At 49.2% G+C, this 18,521-nt stretch overlaps 1 protein-coding gene across 3 annotated transcripts in view; it reads right to left on the bottom strand.

Annotated features, from left to right (window-relative positions):
- Nucleotides 1–6,179: 6,179 nt before the first annotated feature.
- LOC145345268 (protein O-GlcNAcase) overlaps nt 6,180–18,521 on the bottom strand; it is a 69,600-nt gene continuing 57,258 nt past the window's right edge. For 2 of the 3 annotated variants that reach the window (XM_080193250.1, XM_080193186.1), the window contains exons 11-14: nt 13,430–13,521; nt 12,795–12,987; nt 11,577–11,733; nt 6,181–8,461 (exon numbers count right to left, since the gene is read on the bottom strand). In XM_080193250.1, the coding sequence (XP_080049376.1) occupies nt 8,325–8,461; nt 11,577–11,733; nt 12,795–12,987; nt 13,430–13,521 (579 nt within the window). In that variant the 3' untranslated portion in view covers nt 6,181–8,324. Of the gene's footprint in view, nt 8,462–11,576; nt 11,734–12,794; nt 12,988–13,429; nt 13,522–18,521 lie in introns of all 3 variants that reach the window. The other variant, XM_080193114.1, reaches the window with a different exon arrangement.

Raw genomic sequence — 18,521 nt, 5'->3', positions numbered from 1 at the left:
TTAGGAGGTAGTGAATGGAGAGGTTTAGGGAAGGAATTCCAAACCTTAAGTAGACATCTCCATCAGTGGTGGAGCAATTAACAAAAGCCGGGTGGGGTGGTGGGGGGAATTATCGAGCGATTTAACAGGAATTATATTTCTTTTCATTTTCTGAGAACACTTTTGCTCATTCGTTATAAAATGATTGGGCCCAGGGAAGGGAAAGGATCTCTCTCTGACCATCCAATTGTGTGAAACGGAGGTTGTGTTGGGTTGGAGATTGCCATGGAACGATGGGGCAAGAGATACTCATTGCAATATCAAAGGTGAGACGGCGGGGCCCGAGAGTCAGGAGGCCCAGTGAGAAAATCTCCAGGAATACATCCAACTAGAGTCAACAATCCAACAGCAAGAGGTCCATTGGTTGAACCTCAGGTTGATCCTGCTACTTTCCCTCCACAGTATTGAAGATAGGAGCAGGAGGAGGCCATTTGGCCCTTCGATTCTGGCCCGATGCCAGATCCATTGCGCTAGCTCAGCTTTCTGCTACTACAGCAGCGAGGGTTCAACACAAGTCAACAAAACCCTCTCGTGTTCGGAGCAGTAGCTGTCACCACACTCCTGCAGTGAGACCTGGATTGTGTATCAGAGAGTATGAAGGAATTCCTTCAGCAATGTCTCCGCCATATCTTTCGGATTCAATGTGGGAACCATTAAAATGCGAGTGAACTTCTAGAATCCAACCCCAAAAACACTCATGCAAAACTCCTCAATAGACTGGACAGTGTGGATAAAGAACAAAGAAAAGTACAGCGCAGGAACAGACTCTTCAACCCTCCAAGTCTGTGCCAATCATGATGCCCTAACTAAACTGAAAAAACCCTTCTGCCCTTATTCAGTCCCTATCCCTCTATTCCCTCCCTATTCATGGACCAATCCAGATGTCTCTGAAATGTTAATGGACAGGTGAAAAACATCTCCCCCCTCCCCCAGGAGACATCGTTAATAAGTTTGCAGATAGAACATAGAACATAGAACACTACAGCACAAACAGGCCATTCGGCCCACAAGTTGCGCCGATCATATCCATACCTACCAGGCCATAGAACTATCTGTAACTCCCAATCCCATTAAATCCCATATACTCATCCAGAAGTCTTTTAAAAGACCCCAGCGAGTTCGCCTCTACCACCACCGACGGCAGCCGATTCCACTCACTCACCACCCCCTGAGTGAAAAACTTACCCCTAACATCTCCTCTGTACTTGCTCCCCAGCACCTTAAACCTGTGTCCTCTTGTAGCGACCATTTCAGCCCTGGGAAATAGCCTCCGAGAATCCACCCTATCGATACCTCTCAACATTTTATAAACCTCTATCAGGTCGCCTCTCAATCTTCGTCTCTCCAGGGAGAAGAGACCTAGTTCCCTCAACCAAGATTGGTAGCATAGTGGAAAGTGAAGAAAGTTATCTCTAATTGCAACAGGATCTTGATCAATTGGGCCAGTGGGCTGACAAATGGCAGAGGGAGTTAAATTTAGATAAATGCAAGATGATGCGTTTTGGTAGATTGAACTAGGCCAGGACTTACTCAGTTAATGGTAGGGCGTTAAGGAGAATTACAGAACAAAGAGATCTAGGGGTACATGTTCATAGCTCCTTGAAAGTGGAATCACAGGTAGACAGAGTGGTGAAGAATGCATTCGGCACGCTTGGTTTCATCGGTCAGAACATTGAATACAGGAGTTGGGACGTCTTGTTGAAGTTGTACAAGACATTGGTAAGACCACACTTGGAATACTGTGTACAATTCTGGTCACCCTATTATAGAAAGGATATTATTGAACTAGAAAGAGTACAGAAAAGATTTATTAGGATGCTACTGGGACTTGATGGATTGAGTTATAAGGAGAGGCTGGATAGACTGGGACTTATTTCTCTGGACCGTAGGAGGCTGAGGGGTGACCTTATAGAAGTCTATAAAATAATGAGGGGCACAGATTAGCTAGATAGTCAATATCTTTTCCCAAAGGTAGGGGAGTCTAAAACTAGAGGGCATCGGTTTAAGGGGAGAGGGGAGAGATACAAAAGGGTCCATAGGGGCAATTTCTTCACAGAGAGGGTGGTGAGTGTCTGGAACAAGCTGCCAGAGGTAGTACTAGAGGTGGGTACAATTTTGTCTTTTAAAAAGCATTTAGACAGTTAGATGGGAAAGAAGGATATAGAGGGATATGGGCCAAATGTTGGCAATTGGGATTAGCTTAGGGTTTTAAAAAAAGGGCAGCATGGACAAGTTGGGCCGAAGGGCCTGTTTCCCTGCTGTAAACCTCCCTGACTCTAAATGGCCAACGTTCCGGGGGAGGACAAAGAAAGTCAGGGGGTCGGGAATCGTCCTGTTCGGTCACACGAAGACCCATGGCAGAAACCCACGACCCTGAGGGGACATCACCACACCAGTCACCGCAACAAAACCCTCCCCCTGACTACCCCGCAAAGTTCCGGCACAGCCTGAGGCCTGAAGGCCAGGCCAGAAAAGACTTTGAGGTAAGAAGTTAGGAGCAGAGTGATTAAAGAACTCTGATTTGCTGAAGTTCAAGCACAATATTTCAAATCCAATAAGACTCCTCTTCAGAATGGCAGAGGTAGAGATGGGATGAGTTTTAGCTGTTGAAAATATCAAGTTAGGTACCACAGAAGAGGTCAGGGGGAAGGTTTAGACCTGCAGCCTCCACAGGGTTTTGCCTTTGTTTGAGTGTTTAATTCACCGTCACCCCTTTTCCAGAGACACCTACCTGAGTGGGCAGCATGGTCTCTGGCACTGTGAGACACAATGATTAGCACTGCTGCCTCACCGCGTCAGGGACCCGGGTTCGATTCCCGGCTTGGGTCACTGTCTGTGCGGAATCTGCACGTTCTCCCCGTGTCTGCATGGGTTTCATCCGGGTGCTCCGGTTTCCTCACACAGTCCAAAAAATGTGCTGGTTAGGTGGATTGGCCGTGCTAAATTCTCCTTCAGTGTACCCGAACAGGCACCGGAGTGTGGCAACTGGGGTATTTTCACAGTAACTTCATTGCAGCGTTAATGTAAGCCTGCTTGTGACAATAATAAATAAATTTAAACTTACCTTGGAGAGGTTCTGCTCTCCTCTCCAATAGGATTTTCTCTTGATTTGATTCATTATTGTCAGATGTATTAGTTTACAGTGAAAAGTATTTTTTCTTGCGTTGTATACAAAGCATACTATTCATAGAGAAGGAAAGGAGAGGGTGCAGAATGTAGTGTTACAGCCATAGCTAGGGTGTAGAGAAAGATCAACTTAATGCGAGGTAGGTCCATTCAAAAGTCTGACAGCAGCAGGGAAGAAGCTGTTCTTGAGTCAGTTGGTACGTGACCTCAGACTTTTGTATCCTTTTCCTGACGGAAGAAGGTGGAGATTGAATTCGATCATTGTTAGAGAGTTTAAAAGAGTTAGAATGAATTTTTAGAAGCAAGAATGAGAGTAGAAGCTGGAATTAGAGGGTATGGAAAGCACAGCTCACAAGAAGCTGCCAGCACCATCTTAGAAACATAGAAAATAGCTGCAGGAGAATGGCCTACTCCTGCACCTATCTTCTATGTTTCTAAGATGGTGCTGGAGCGAGGCAGCTTCTTGTGAGCTGCGCTTTGAGCCTGCATCACCATTCACAACCATCATGGCTGATCGTGCAGTTTGAGTACCCAACACTTTCGTCCTTTCCATTTCTCTCCTGGTGTTTGACAACCACCCCCACTCCCTTCGACTTTTGTTCCATGACAACTTTTGTCATTTAACCTCCTCCACCCAATCCCTGACCTTCTCTTTTTTTCAGTCTACCGGACCCTCTCCTCATTCACTTCCCCTTCCCACCCCCGCCCCTGCGCCCCCCCCCCCCACCTCCCCCTCCCCCGTCCCCTCTTACGCAACAACATAAAACCCGTCATATTCCCACCTCTCTTCAGTTCCAAACAGGAGTAACATTAGACTCAGAATGTTAACTCCATGTGCGGGATTCTCCAATCTTGGCCGTTCCTTCCCCGCTGCCAGCGAGAACGGAGAAATTAGCGGTCAGCCAAACCTCCATCTACTGCAGCGGGACTGGAGAATCCCAGATGTGGGTGAGGTCGGAGCTTAGAGTCATAGAGGTCTACAACATGGAAACAGGCCCTTCAGCCCAACTTGTCCATGCCACCCAGTTTTTAACCACTAAGCTAGTCCCAATTTCTTGCATTTGGCCCATATCCTCCTATACCCATCTTACCCATGTAATTTTAGGAACTTTCAAGTGGTTATTGATAGGTATATGGAGCACACCAGAATGATAGGGAGTGGGATAGCTCGATCTTGGGTTTGGACATAGCTCGACACAACATTGAGGGCCGAAGGGCCTGTACTGTGCTGTACTGTTCTATGTTCTAACTGTCTACATACTTAAAATTGTACCCGCCTCTACTACTATCTCTGGCAGCTTGTTCCAGACACTCACCACCCTCTGTGTGAAAAGAATTGCTCCTCTGGACACTTTTGTATCTCTCCCCTCTCACCTTAAACCTATGCCCTCTAGTTTTAGATTACCCTACCTTTGGGAAAAAATATTGATTATCTAGCTGGTCTGAGCCCCTCATTATTTTATAGACCTCCATAAGATCACCTCTCAGCCTTCTACGTTCCAGAGAAAGATGTCCCAGTCTATCCAGCCTCTCCTTATAACACAAACCATAAAGTCCTGGTAGCATCTTAATAAATTTTTCTGCACTCTTTCTGGCTTTCCAATGCATTTCTATCCCCATGGAAGCTGCATAAGAACATAAGAAATAGGAGCAGGAGTAGGCCATCTGACCCTTTGAGCCTGCCCTGCCATTCAATAAGATCATGGCTGATCTGAAGTGGATCAGTTCTACTTGCCCGCTTTCTCCCCGGACCCTTAATTCCCCTGTCTGTCAGAAAATTCCTTTATCAATCAGAAGGAAAGCAGAGAGTTCAGAATGTAATGTTACAGTCATAGCTAGAGTGTTGAGAAAGATCAACTTAATGCGAGGTAGGCCCATTCAAAAGTCTGATGGTAGCAGGAAAGAAGCTGTTCTTGAGTCAGTTGGTACGTGACCTCAGACTTTTGTATCCTTTTCCCTGTCAGACTTGCAGGATTTTCCCAACACTCTCTGTTTCTATTTTCTCCCAAACCCACGATCGGTTTGGGTCTTGGATGAAAGCTCCTTGCTCCCGGTTGTCTCAGTTTGGGTGGTTCCGTTTGCCCTCGTGGTGAAGCAGAAATTGTCCACCCCTCTGTGAGTTTGACCTTGCAGTGACTCACTCGACCGTACAAACAGCACGCCTTGCGTGGAGATCACTGCGTAGAGACACAGCTCTTACCCACGACTATATCCCACTCGGTCTTCAACGCCAATTCAACCTCACAACAGCCTGGTACAGGTTTTTAAAAAAAGCAGCAATTTATTAAATAAGCAATTAACTAGTGAACAGTTTTATAATACTTTAATATTTACAGTAGCACATATTGTATCACCTTGTGCAGGTACAATATGAAGGATTACAACTCTACAATCTAATCAAATCTCCATTAACTTGTCTAATAAATACAATGTGTCTCTAACTATTAGGAACTCTCGACTTCTTCTCAGTTTCTCTCCTGGCTGCTGCTTTTCAAAATTGCCCTGCACATCAGAATCTCCAGCCGTTCAGTGGAATCCCCTGCCTCTTGTCCGTCTCCTCCCCCCCACCAAACTCCGCAGCCTTCAGGCTCCTCCGGAGCCCTCCCCACGCCTCCCTCCCTCTTCCTGGCTTCCTGACACTCTCCCTCTGTCCCCCATCGACACCCTCCAGACCCGCAGGCTCTCAACACCCTCCCTCGTCTCTAACCGCACCCACCACCACCCAGCCTCCCGACACTCCGCTCCTCTTGTCACTCTCCCTCTGCTGACACTCTCCCCCTCCTGACGCTCTCCCCCTGCCTCCTGAAAACTCGCCCACCCAAGCCGACACCCTCTCCCCTCCTGACACTCTCCTCCCCGCCTCCCGAAAACACACCCCCCCAAACTCCCCCACCCCAGACAACACTCTCCACACCACCCCCCCCACCCCCCCTCCAGCATTCTGACACCCTCCCTGGCCTCTAGCCTCTCCATCCTAGCCTCCTGATAGGCTTTCCAACTTCCACTCCACCCCTCTTCCCCCACCTCGGCCTCCCTCCCACAGGCCTCCTGACAATCCCTCCCCCCCCCCACTCCTCTCATTTGCCTCCCAACAGTGTCCAGGGCCACCCAGCAGAATCCCCTTCTGGAATAGTGCAATTTGGGAGAAACGTCTTCACCCGAAGAGTGCGGAGAACGTGAACCTCATTGAGGCAAATAGTCTCGATGACTGAGGAAGATTGAAGAAGGTGGTTAAGTGTTAGAAGGGAACGAGGAACAGGGATCTCTGCTGCTCGGGTGAGGTGAAGAGGGGTGGGAGGAGGACAAATGGCCTATACACCAATATAGACCATTTGGCCTATATCTGTGGATTAAACTTTTGCCATTTCTATGTAATTCCAAACCTTTCAGCTGCCCATCAACACTGTCATGTTCTATACTCTCAGGTACCCCAGCTGTTAAATATTTAGTGACTCAGACTGTGAAAGGAAGTGTCAGTTAAATAATTCCAGGTAGATGTGCAAATCATAGAATTCCTACAGTGCAGAAGGAGGCCATTTGGCCCATCGAGTCTATACCGACCCCCTGACAGAGCATCGTACCCTGGCCCTATCCCCATAACCCCTTTGTATTTACCCTCGCTAATCCACCTAATCCCTGCAACTTGGACACTAAGGGGCAATTTAGCATGGCCAATCAACCTAAACCGCATCTTTGGACTGTGAGGGCAAACCAGAGCACTCAGAGGAAACCCACACAGACACGGGGAGATCGGAGAATGGAGAATTTGGCGTCCGGGCAGAGGGATCTGGGTGTCTGTGTTCATGAATCGCAGGAAGTTGGCATGCAGGTTCAGCACGTAATAAAAAGGCAATTGGGATGTTGGCATTTATTGCTAAAAGTATTGGGGTGTAAAAGTGGGGAAGTGTTGTTGCAATTGTATCGAGTGTTGGTGAGACCACATCTGGAGTATCGTGTCCGGTTTTGGTCTCCTTGTTTGAGGGAGGGTGTGGTGGCGTTGGAGGCAGTTCAGAGGAGGTTCACCAGATTGATTCTGGGGATGAAGGGGTTGATGTACGGGCAGAGATTAAACAGTTTGGGTTTATACTCGCTGGAGTTTAGAAGAATGAGAGGGGACCTGATCAGGGTATATAAAATTCTAAAAGAGATTGATAAGCTGAACGTAGACCAAATGTTTCCACTTATGGGGCAATTTAGAACAAGAGGTCACAGGTATAGGTTGCGAGGCGGTAGATTTAAAACTGGGATAAAAAGGAACTATTTCTCGCAGTGGGTGGTGAACTTGTGGAACTCGCTGTCCCATAGCGCGGTGGAGTCCGTATCATTGTATGGTTTCAGGAAGGAGATAGAGGTTTACAGCATGGAAATAGGGCCTGTCCATACCGCCCTATTTCAAATATTAAAAGGGATAGGGGGATATGGGGAACAAGTGGATTGAGACCAGAGAGAGAGAGATGAACCATTGAATGACACAGAGGCTCGAGGGGCTGAAGTACCTACTTCTGCTCCGAACCCCTCTGTTCCTACCAACCCTCTAACAGAGTATCTCACCCAGGCCTTCTCCCCGTAACCCCACAGTGGCTACTCCATCTAACCGACACGTCTTGGGACACCAAGGGGCAATTTAATACAGCCAATCCGCCTAACATCTTTGGAGAACGGGAGAAAGCCCGGAGGAAACGAGGAGAGAATGTGCAGACTCCGCACAGTCGCCCAAGGCCAGAATCGAACCCAGGTCCCTGGCGCCACGGGGCAGCAGTACTAACCACTGTGCCACCGTGCCGTTAGTGTCTACCTCCCAGTAACCCTGGACTGCCTCACTGATAAAAAAAACATCCTTCATCACACTGGATCCACGTTCTTGGTAAGTGAACAGGGAAGCATAGCGGCCGGGGGTTCAGTGTACAGATCCTCTAAATCAACAAAGGTCTTTAATTCAGACCATGGCAGGGCTAACTCAACAGAGGAAAGCAATGTCAGTAAACATTACAGTATAACCGAACACAGCCCGTAACAACCAGTCACCACCTCACCGCGACTGGTAAATGTGAAAACAAAACAGGGGGTGGGGGGGGGGGCCACATTCTTGCGCGTGCCTCTGGCTGGCCCCCCCCCCCCCAAGGGCCGAGTCGCCAAACACGGCTGGAAGCGAGCGAGGCCTAGAGAAGCCTCCCGAAGATCACCCCTTCCGGGCTGGAAACCTCGGCCCCGGGCAACTCCAGGAAGCCCAGGCTGACGTGAAGTTGCAAAGCCAACTTGTTCCGGGCCTTCAGCTCACAGAATACACCCTGGGATCCTGAGGGGAGTGGGGGGGGAAGTAGGGAAGGGCGAGAGAGTGAGGCAGAACGAAATAAAAAAAAACAACAAGGGGAAGGGACGAGGGAAAAGAGTGAAAGAGAGAATGGGAAAGAGGGAAGAGAGAAAAGGAGGGGTGGGGGTGGGGGGGGGGAGAGTGTCAAAAAGTGGAGAGTGAATCAAAACGAGGGACAGAGCGAGGCAGAATGAGAGATAGAGAAAAGGACCAAAGGATGGTGAAGAGAAGGAGCGATGGGGGGGTGCAGGGGTGGGATGGGGAGGTACAGGGGGGGTGGGGGTGGGGTGAACAGAGAGAGAAATGGAGAGGAGGGGAGAGAATGAAAAAGAAAGGTCAGTCACGTTCCATTCTGACTTGGACAGACAACATCATACCATCGGCAACATTGGTTCAAAATCCTGGAATTCCCTCCCGAACAACAGTGTCTTAAAGTTTATTTATTAGTGTCACAAGTAGGCTTATGTTAACACCGCAATGAAGTTACCGTGAAAATCCCCTCGTTGCCACACTCCGGCGCCTGTTCGGGTACACCGAGGAAGAATTGAGCGTGGCCAATGCACCCTAACCAGCACGTCTTTCAGACTGTGGGAGGAAGGCGGAGCACCCGAAGGGAACCCACGCAGACACGGGGAGAATGTGCAGGCTCTGCACAGACAGTGACCCAAGGCCGGGAATCGAACCCGGATCCCTGGCACTGGGAGGGAGCAGTGTTAACCACTGTGCTGGGACTGCAGTGTTTCACAAAGGCAGCTCACCACCACCATCTCAAGGGCAATTAGCAATGGGCAATAAATGCTGGCTGAGCCAGTGGCACCCCCACTCACAAATTAAACAAATATATTTACCATGTTCCTAAGAGAATGTTGTTAGTTCTGTATAACACCTTTCTCTCTGTGCATCATAATACAAAATATTATAGCACAGAAGGAGGCTATTTGGCCCATCAAAGCTGTGGCAGTTCTTTGAAAGACTGAACCAATGAGTCCCACTGTGCCTCATCTTATCATGATGTGGGTATGCTGGCGTTGGACTGGTGTAAACACAGTAAAAAGTCTGACAACACCAGGTTTTAGTCCAACCTATTTATTTGATAATATACTCACAAGCTTTCGAGGGGACTGCCTCTTCGTCCCCATTCACCTGACGAAGAGGCAGTCCCCTCGGAAGCTTGTGAGTATATTATCAAATAAATAGGTTGGACTAAAACCTGGTGTCCTCATCTTATCATACAGCCCTCTAATCTGTTTCCCTTTTGAGTATTCTTTATTGGATGAAAACCATACTGTGGTGTGAAAGTTTTGTGTTGAAATATTTCTTTATCTAATCATGATGTTGTAACGGCATTGCCCACAATCACACCTTCTCTCAGACATTTCAAAGGAAGAAGCATGTAAACTGTCATCTCCTGTGGAGGTAATAGAAGCTGATTATCATCTCAGCAGGAAGTGTATCCTGTAAGTTATGGCCCGTATAATCTTGAAGCCATCTATTGGACACACAATGTCAAATTGCTACAACATAATAAACATAACGGATTGGGGGAACAAAGACTATTTGTGTCAAGACTATTTCCCCAAAAGGACGGAGGAAAACAAATTTATACACTTTTCCCAGGAATCAGTGGTAACAATGGAGACAGAGGTATTACTGCAATTTGGGAAGCAGGGTGGGAAGGTTTCAAAAAGAAGGTCACAGGGACACAGGGTGCAGTGTTCAAATGACACAGAGTGCAGGGGTCAGTGGGACACAGGGTGCAGGAGACAGAGGGACACGGGGTGAAGGGATCAAAGGGACACAGTGCAGGGGTCAGAGGTACATGGCGTGTACAGTCAGAGGGACACTGGGTGCAGGGGTCAGAGGGACACAGGGTGCAGGGGTCAGAGGGACACAGGGTGCAGGGGTCAGAGGGACACAGGGGTCAGAGGGACACGGGGTGTAGTGGTCAGAGGGACACGGGGTGCAGGGGTCAGAGGGACACGGGGTGCAGGGGTCAGAGGGAAACGGGGTGCGGGGATCAGAGGGACACAGGGTGCAGGGGTCAGAGGGACACAGGGTGCAGGGGTCAGAGGGACACAGGGCGCAGGGGTCAGAGGGACACAGGGTGCAGGGGTCAGAGGGACACAGGGTGCAGGGGTCAGAGGGACACAGGGTGCAGGGGTCAGAGGGACACAGGGTGCAGGGGTCAGAGGGACACGGGGTGCAGGGGTCAGAGGGACACAGGGTGCAGGGGTCAGAGGGACACAGGGTGCAGGGGTCAGAGGGACACAGGGTGCAGGGGTCAGAGGGACACAGGGTGCAGGGGTCAGAGGGACACAGGGTGCAGGGGTCAGAGGGACACAGGGTGCAGGGGTCAGAGGGACACGGGGTGAAGGAGTCAGAGGGACACAGGGCGCAGGGGTCAGAGGGACACAGGGTGCAGGGGTCAGAGGGACACGGGGTGCAGGGGTCAGAGGGACACAGGGTGCAGGGGTCAGAGGGACACAGGGTGCAGGGGTCAGAGGGACACAGGGTGCAGGGGTCAGAGGGACATGGGGTGAAGGAGTCAGAGGGACACAGGGCGCAGGGGTCAGAGGGACATGGGGTGCAGGGGTCAGAGGGACACGGGGTGCAGGGGTCAGAGGGACACAGGGTGCAGGGGTCAGAGGGACACAGGGTGCAGGGGTCAGAGGGACACAGGGTGCAGGGGTCAGAGGGACACAGGGTGCAGGGGTCAGAGGGACATGGGGTGAAGGAGTCAGAGGGACACAGGGCGCAGGGGTCAGAGGGACACAGGGTGCAGGGGTCAGAGGGACACAGGGTGCAGGGGTCAGAGGGACATGGGGTGAAGGAGTCAGAGGGTCACAGGGTGAAAGGGTCAGAGGGACACAGGGTACAGGGGTCAAGAGAGGCACAAGGCACAGGGGCCAGGGGTCAGAGTGACACGGGGTGAAAAGCCAGAGGGGTAATCAGAGAAGGGTGAGATTCACCGTAAGAATTGAATGGATATGGGGAAACAAGGGATAGTTTGGTTTGACCAAGCAGGCAGAGCAGACAGGCTCATCCACTTGGATTTCCCTCTATGTTTCTCTATTAGCTGAAGGACATTAAGATCACTCACCGTTAGCTTTTAGTGCAGACATCAGGCAGATGATCAAATTCCTGGCTTCACTGGAATCCTGTAACTGTGGATGGACATTCAATTGGATAAGAGACGGGAAGCGGTAGAGTAAGGAATCTGGAAAACTGGGTTTCCTGTGGAAAAACATCATCAGCTCCTAAAAATAAAACGAGAGGAATGTGTGACAATTGGAAACAGTTATCCCTCCCTGTATAACCTGTTAACAGTGCAGATATTCTGTGAATGGTTATACATTGCCCAGTATAATCATTTCTACAATCAGCAGAATCCAATAGCAAGCTCTATTCATCCAAAACTCTCTTGCCTGCGTCCTCACTAAATCCCATTCAATCAGCAAATACCTGGGCCCTGGTCCAGTCCACCAACATCTCCATGTTAAACTCACCCCTCTGAATTCTCCCGGGTCCCTCCCTGATCACCTAACTCCAGCACTCGCTGGGGTCTCAGTGCTGCACTGTGGCTCAGTGGGTCATACTCTCTCACTCCTCCGGATCAGATAGACGCACATTCAGGGCTCAGTCTAGAGGCTTGACTTGTGCTAGTTGCTGGGCGGGCTTTAGGGAGTCAGGAGGTGAGATATTGCCACAGGATTCCCAGCCTCTCACCTTCTCTTGTAGCCACAGTATTTATACGGCTAGTCCAGCTCAAGTTTCATCTCAGTGGTAACTCCCGGGATGTCGTTAGTGGGGGATTTAGCAATGGTAATGCCATTGAATGTCAAGAGGTGATGGTTGGGTTCTCTCTTGAGCAAAGGAGAAAGAACAGTCCGGCACAGGAACAGGCCCTTCGGCCCACCAAGCCTGTGCCGATCACGTTTTCCTATCTAGACCAACCACTTATATCCCTCTACTCCCTGTTTGTTCATCTGTCTATCCAGTTAAGTCTTAAATGTCACTAATGTATCTGCTTCAACCACCTCACTTGGCAGGGCATTCCAGGCCCCCACCACCCTCTGTGTAAAAACTTTCCCCCGCACATCTCCTCTGAACCTTTCCTCCCCTTACCTTGAACTCGTGATTGTCATTTCTGCCCTGGGGAAAAAACTTCCAACTGTTCACCTTAACCGTACCCCTCATAGTTTGATCATTTCTATCAGGTCACCTTCTCAGCCGCTTTCTTTCCAGGGAGAACAATTCCGGTTTATTCAATCTCCCTTCCCACTCTTCCCTGTTCCCTCAGGAATTCCCAAGCCCTTACCTGTGTCGGAGTGAGGTTATCGAGGGCTGTAGGTTTGGAGTACTTCTCCTGCATGGCAGGAAACCAGGCAGCCTCACAACCCTTCAGGAATGAGCTGACCTCCAGGGCTCCACACACACAGCCGCACGCCCCCTCCTCATCCTCCAGAACGAAGCAGTAGTCGGGGCAAAGAGTCAGGAAATGGCCCAGGAACCTAGAGTGGAGCGACAAGGCCTCGTGAGGAATCTCGCCGGCTGTCAGAACTAAACAAATTCCCGGAAGGAGAAACCAGTAACTCGGACATGAAGGGAACTTGTCTGAACTGCTTTTAAAACCAGTCTTACTGGTGCCAGTGTTTTTGTTTAACTGGGATTTGATAATTCTGTACTGGTTTCTTTTCGGAATGCAAAATACTGCAGACGCTGGAAATCCGAGGCAAAAACAAACAAAAGAAGATGCTGGAAACGTTCGGTCGGCGGGTCAGGAAACATGTGCGGAGAGGAAAGCAGAGGCTGGAATTCTCCGACCTCACCCGAGGCCGGGATTCTCCAGCCCCGCTGCAGTGAGATTTGGCTGAGCGTCACTCCCGCACAAGAAACATGACCCAAATACATTTCTTAAAGGCACAGTGTCGTCACACCACCCAGAGTGATTACCTGTCTCCAATCAGATCAGGGTAAACATCCGTTCCATCTTTCTCCTGAGACTTGGCATTGTGGATCTCTCTGCACACAGTGTACAAAGCTTTCTGTAATGAGATGCAGATGTCCGAAAGACGTGCTGGTTAGATGCATTGCCCATGCTAAATTCTCCCAGAGTGTACCCGAACAGGCGCCGGAGTGTGGCAACTAAGGGATTTTCATGGTAACTTCATTGCAGTGATAATGCAAGCCTCTAATAAATAAACTTTAAAGAGAATCTTTAAATAGGTATTAACAGAAGTATTATAGCTCAGCACCCTGTGGTAGCAAAAATAGGAAAGGTAATTAATTATCTGAACGGCAATAGATTAAGAGAGGGGAGTGTGCAGTGAAATCTGGGTGTCCTCGTACATCAGATGCTGAAGGTATCCGTGCAGATGCAACAGGCAGTAAAAAAGGCAAAAGTATGTTGGCCCTCATAACAAAAGAATTCGATACTGGAGCAGGGATGTCTTTGCCGCAGTTATACCAGGCCTTGGCGGGACCACACCAGGGGTATTGTACGCAATTTTGGTAGGATGTTCTTGCTCTCGAGGAAGTGCAGAGAAGGTTTACCAGGCTGTTTGCGGGACTGGTATATAAGGAGAGTTGAGTCGGTTAGGATTGTTTTCACTGGAGTTCAAATGAATGAGGGGGTGTCTCAGAGAAACCTTTAAAATTCTAACGGATTGGGCAGGGTAAATGGAGGATATTCCCGATGGTGGGGGAGCCCAGAACCAGGAATCACAGTTTGAGGATACAGGGTAGACCATTTCGGACGGAGCTGGGGAGACATTTCTTCACCGAAAGAGTGGAATGTGCTACAATAGAATGCAGTTGAGACCAAAACATTGTACGTTTTCAAGGTGGAGTTAGATATAGCTCTTGGAGCGAAAGGGATCAAAGGATATGGGGGAAAGGCAGAATCAGGCTGTTGAATTTGATGATCAGCCATGATTATTTGTTTGGCAGAGTAGGCTCGAAGGGCCAAATGGCCTCACCTGCTCCTATTTTCTAGGTTTCAATGACAAGATGCCTGCAGCAGAACATAACACCGCACATACTCTTCACAGCAGCATTAACTTGCTCAGTCAAGGTTTTCAAGAGGGGAATTGGATGACTATTTGAATAGAAACAATGTTCAGGGCTACAGGGAAAAGGCAGGGGAATGGGACTAATTCATGATGCTCATTCGGAGAGCCAGTACAGACACGATGGGCCAAATGGTCCCCTTTCAGCGCCTGACAATTCTGTGACTCTGACTGCAAACTGCACCACACACTGTAATTACAAGAGCTACATCCAAGGGTGAGATTAAAGGAGGCTCCAGTTGGAGAGAGAGATGCAACACGCGAGAGAGAGAGAGAGAGAGAGAGAGAGAGGGTGCAAGAGACACACTGGGAATTCCCGATCTTCCAGGATTCTATAGACTCTGGAACAGTCCCCGCAGATTAAAGAGTAACTAATGTCACTCCAGTATTCAAAAAGGGAGGTAAAGAGGGAATGTAAGACCAGTAAGCTTAACATTGATAGTGGGGAAAATTCACAAATCCATTATTAAGGGCTTTATAGCAGAGTATTTAGAAAGCAGTGGCCAGGATCATACAGAGTTAGCATGGATTTATGAAGGGGAGATCATCCTTGAAAAATCTATTGGAATTCCTTGAAGATGTAACTAGTAGAGTTGACAAGGGGGAACCAGTAGATGCGGTATACCTGGACTTTCAGAAAGCGTTTGACAAAGTCCCACACAAGAGGTTATTGTGCGAGATTAAAGCGCATGGGATTGGAGGAAATGTACTGAGATGGGTAGAAAACTGGTTGGCAGAGAGGTAACAAAGGGTAGGAATTAACGTGTGCTTTTCAAATTGGCAGGAAACAATTAGTGGTGTGCCACAGGAATCGGTGCTGGGACCCCAGCTATTCACAATATATATTAATAATTTGGATGAGGGTACAAAATGTAACATTGCAAAGTTTGCAGGTGATACCAAGTTGAGTGGGAGGGTGAATTGTGACGAGGATGCAGAGATCCTTTAGCATGTTCTGGACATGTTGGGTGAGTGGGCCAATCAATGGCAGATGCAGTATAATTTGGATAGATGTGAGGTTATTCATTTTTGAAGAAAAAACAAGAAGGCAGATTGCTACCTGAATGGTTGTAAATTGGGAGAGGGGAGTGTGCAGCGGGATCCGGGCGTCCTTGTGCACCAGTCACTGAAGGTAAGCGTGCAGGTACAGCAGGCAGTAAAGAAGATAAATAAGAACATAAGAACATAAGAAATAGGAGCAGGAGTAGGCCATCTAGCCCTTCGAGCCTGCCCCGCCATTCAATAAGATCATGGCTGATCTGTTGTGGCTCAGTTCCACTTTCCCACCCTCTCCCCATAACCCTTAATCCCCTCTCTTATCAAGAACCCATCAACCCGCTTCTTAAAAATATTTAGCGAGGCAGCCTCCACCACTTCAACGGGCAGAGAATTCCAGAGATTCACCACCCTTTGAGTGAAGAAGTTCCTCCTCAACTCCGTTCTAAACCGCCTCCCCTTTATCTTGAGGCTGTGCCCCCTAGTCCTACTGTCTTTTTTGAGCGGGAAGAGTCTCTCCACCTCTATCCTATCCATCCCATTCATCATCTTATACGTCTCAATGAGATCTCCCCTCATTCTTCTAAACTCTAACGAGTACAAGCCTAGTTTATTCAGCCTCTCCTCATAGCTCAATCCCCTCAACTCCGGTATCAGCCTAGTAAACCTCCTCTGCACTCCCTCCAAGGCCAAAATATCCTTGCGCAGGTACGGCGCCCAAAACTGCACACAGTACTCCAGCTGCGGCCTCACCAATGCCCTATACAGCTGCAGCAAGACCTCCCTACTTTTATATTCAATCCCCCTCGCTATGAAGGCCAGCATCCCATTCGCCTTCCTGACCACCTGCTGCACCTGCAAGCTGGGTTTTTGCGACTCATGCACAAGGACCCCGAGGTCCCTCTGCACCGTCGCCTGCTGCAGTTTTTCGCCACGTAAGTAATAGTCCTTCCTACCATTCTTCCTACCAAAGTGGACCACCTCACACTTGCCAACATTAAATTCCATTTGCCATTTCCTGGCCCATTCGCCCAGCCTATCTAGATCCTTCTGCAGACTCTCCACACCCTCCGCACAATTTGCCGTTCCCCCAATCTTGGTGTCATCGGCAAATTTCGACACCCTGCACTCGGTTCCCTCCTCCAGATCATCTATATAAATGGTAAATAGCTGAGGCCCCAGCACCGACCCCTGGGGCACCCCACTAGTCACCAACCGCCAATCCGAATATGTTGGCCTTCATTGTGAGAGTTTCGAGTACAGGAGCAGGAATGTGTTGTTGCAATGATACAAGTCCTTGGTGAGGCCACACCTGGAGTATTGTGTGCAGTTTTGGTCTCCTTTTCTGAGGAAGGATGTTCTTGCTCTCGAGGGAGTGCAGCGAATGTTTACCAGGTCCTGATTCCGGGGATGGCGAGACTGATGTATGAGGAGAGATTGACTGGGTTAGGATTGTTTTCACAGGAGTTCAGACGAATGGGGGAGGGGGGGGGTGGAAATCTCATAGAGACTCATAAAATTCTAACAGGACGAGACAGGGTAGATGCAGGGAGGATATTCCCGATGCGGGGGAGTCCAGAGCCAGGGTCACAGGATTCAGGGTAGACCATTTAGGACGGAGGTGAGGAGACATTTCTTCACCCAAAGAGTGGTGAGCCTGTGGAATTCATTACCACTGGGGGTAGTTGATGCCAAAACATTGAATGTATTCAAGAGGTGGCTGGATACATCACTTGGGGTGAATGGGATCAAAGATAATGGGGAGAAAGCGGGATTCATCTACTGAGTTGGATGGTCAGCCATGATCGTGATAAATGGTGGAACAGGCTCGAGGGGCCAAATGGCCTCCTCCTGCTCCTATTTTATGTGTTTCAGATCTGGGCAGCTGAAAGATCAGCTTACGCTGAGGCACGAGGGAATTCTGGAAAAAGTAAAAGACCAGATTGGAGGAAATGTCCCTTCTTTTCTACAACTTTTCCAGATGCACCATAAAGCATTCTTTCTGCTTGTATCACAGCTTGGTCTGGCTCCTGTCCTGACCAAAACCGTAAAAAACTACATATGCTCTGTCTGAGGCCAGAACTCTCCATTCCCCTGACGAAGAGGGGGACCTCGAAAGCTTGTGAGTTTATTATCAAATAAATCGGTTGGACTTAGCCCTGGTGTTGTCAGACTTCTTACTGCCTGTGCCCATCAAACACTCCCAGGACAGGTACAACACGGGGTTAGATACAGAGTAAAGCTCCCTCTACACTGTCCCCCATCAAACACTCCCAGGACAGGTACAGCACGGGGTTAGATACAGAGTAAAGCTCCCTCTACACTGTCCCCCATCAAACACTCCCAGGACAGGTACAGCACGGGGTTAGATACAGAGTAAAGCTCCCTCTACACTCTCCCCCATCAAACACTCCCAGGACAGGTACAGCACGGGGTTAGATACAGAGTAAAGCTCCCTCTACACTATCCCCCATCAAACACGCCCAGGACAGGTGCAGCACGGGGTTAGATACAGAGTAAACTTCCCTCTACACTGTCCCCATCAAACACTCCCAGGACAGGTACAGCACGGGGTTAGATACAGAGTAAAGCTCCCTCTACACTGTCCCCATCAAACACTCCCAGGACAGGTACAGCACGGGGTTAGATACAGAGTAAAGCTCACTCCACACTGTACCCCATCAAACACTCCCAGGACAGGTACAGCACGGGGTTAGATACAGAGTAAAGCTCCCTCTACACTGTCCCCATCAAACACTCCCAGGACAGGTACAGCACGGGGTTAGATACAGAGTAAAGCTCCCTCTACACTGTCCCCATCAAACACTCCCAGGACAGGTACAGCACGGGGTTAGATACAGAGTAAAGCTCACTCCACACTGTACCCCATCAAACACTCCCAGGACAGGTACAGCACGGGGTTAGATACAGAGTAAAGCTCCCTCTACACTGTCCCCATCAAACACTCCCAGGACAGGTAC

Source organism: Carcharhinus amblyrhynchos, chromosome 1 (assembly GCF_965287045.1).
Source record: "Carcharhinus amblyrhynchos chromosome 1, sCarAmb.v2.hapA, whole genome shotgun sequence".
Lineage (NCBI taxonomy): Eukaryota > Metazoa > Chordata > Chondrichthyes > Carcharhiniformes > Carcharhinidae > Carcharhinus > Carcharhinus amblyrhynchos.
This window is presented reverse-complemented; position numbering and strand designations above follow the sequence as displayed.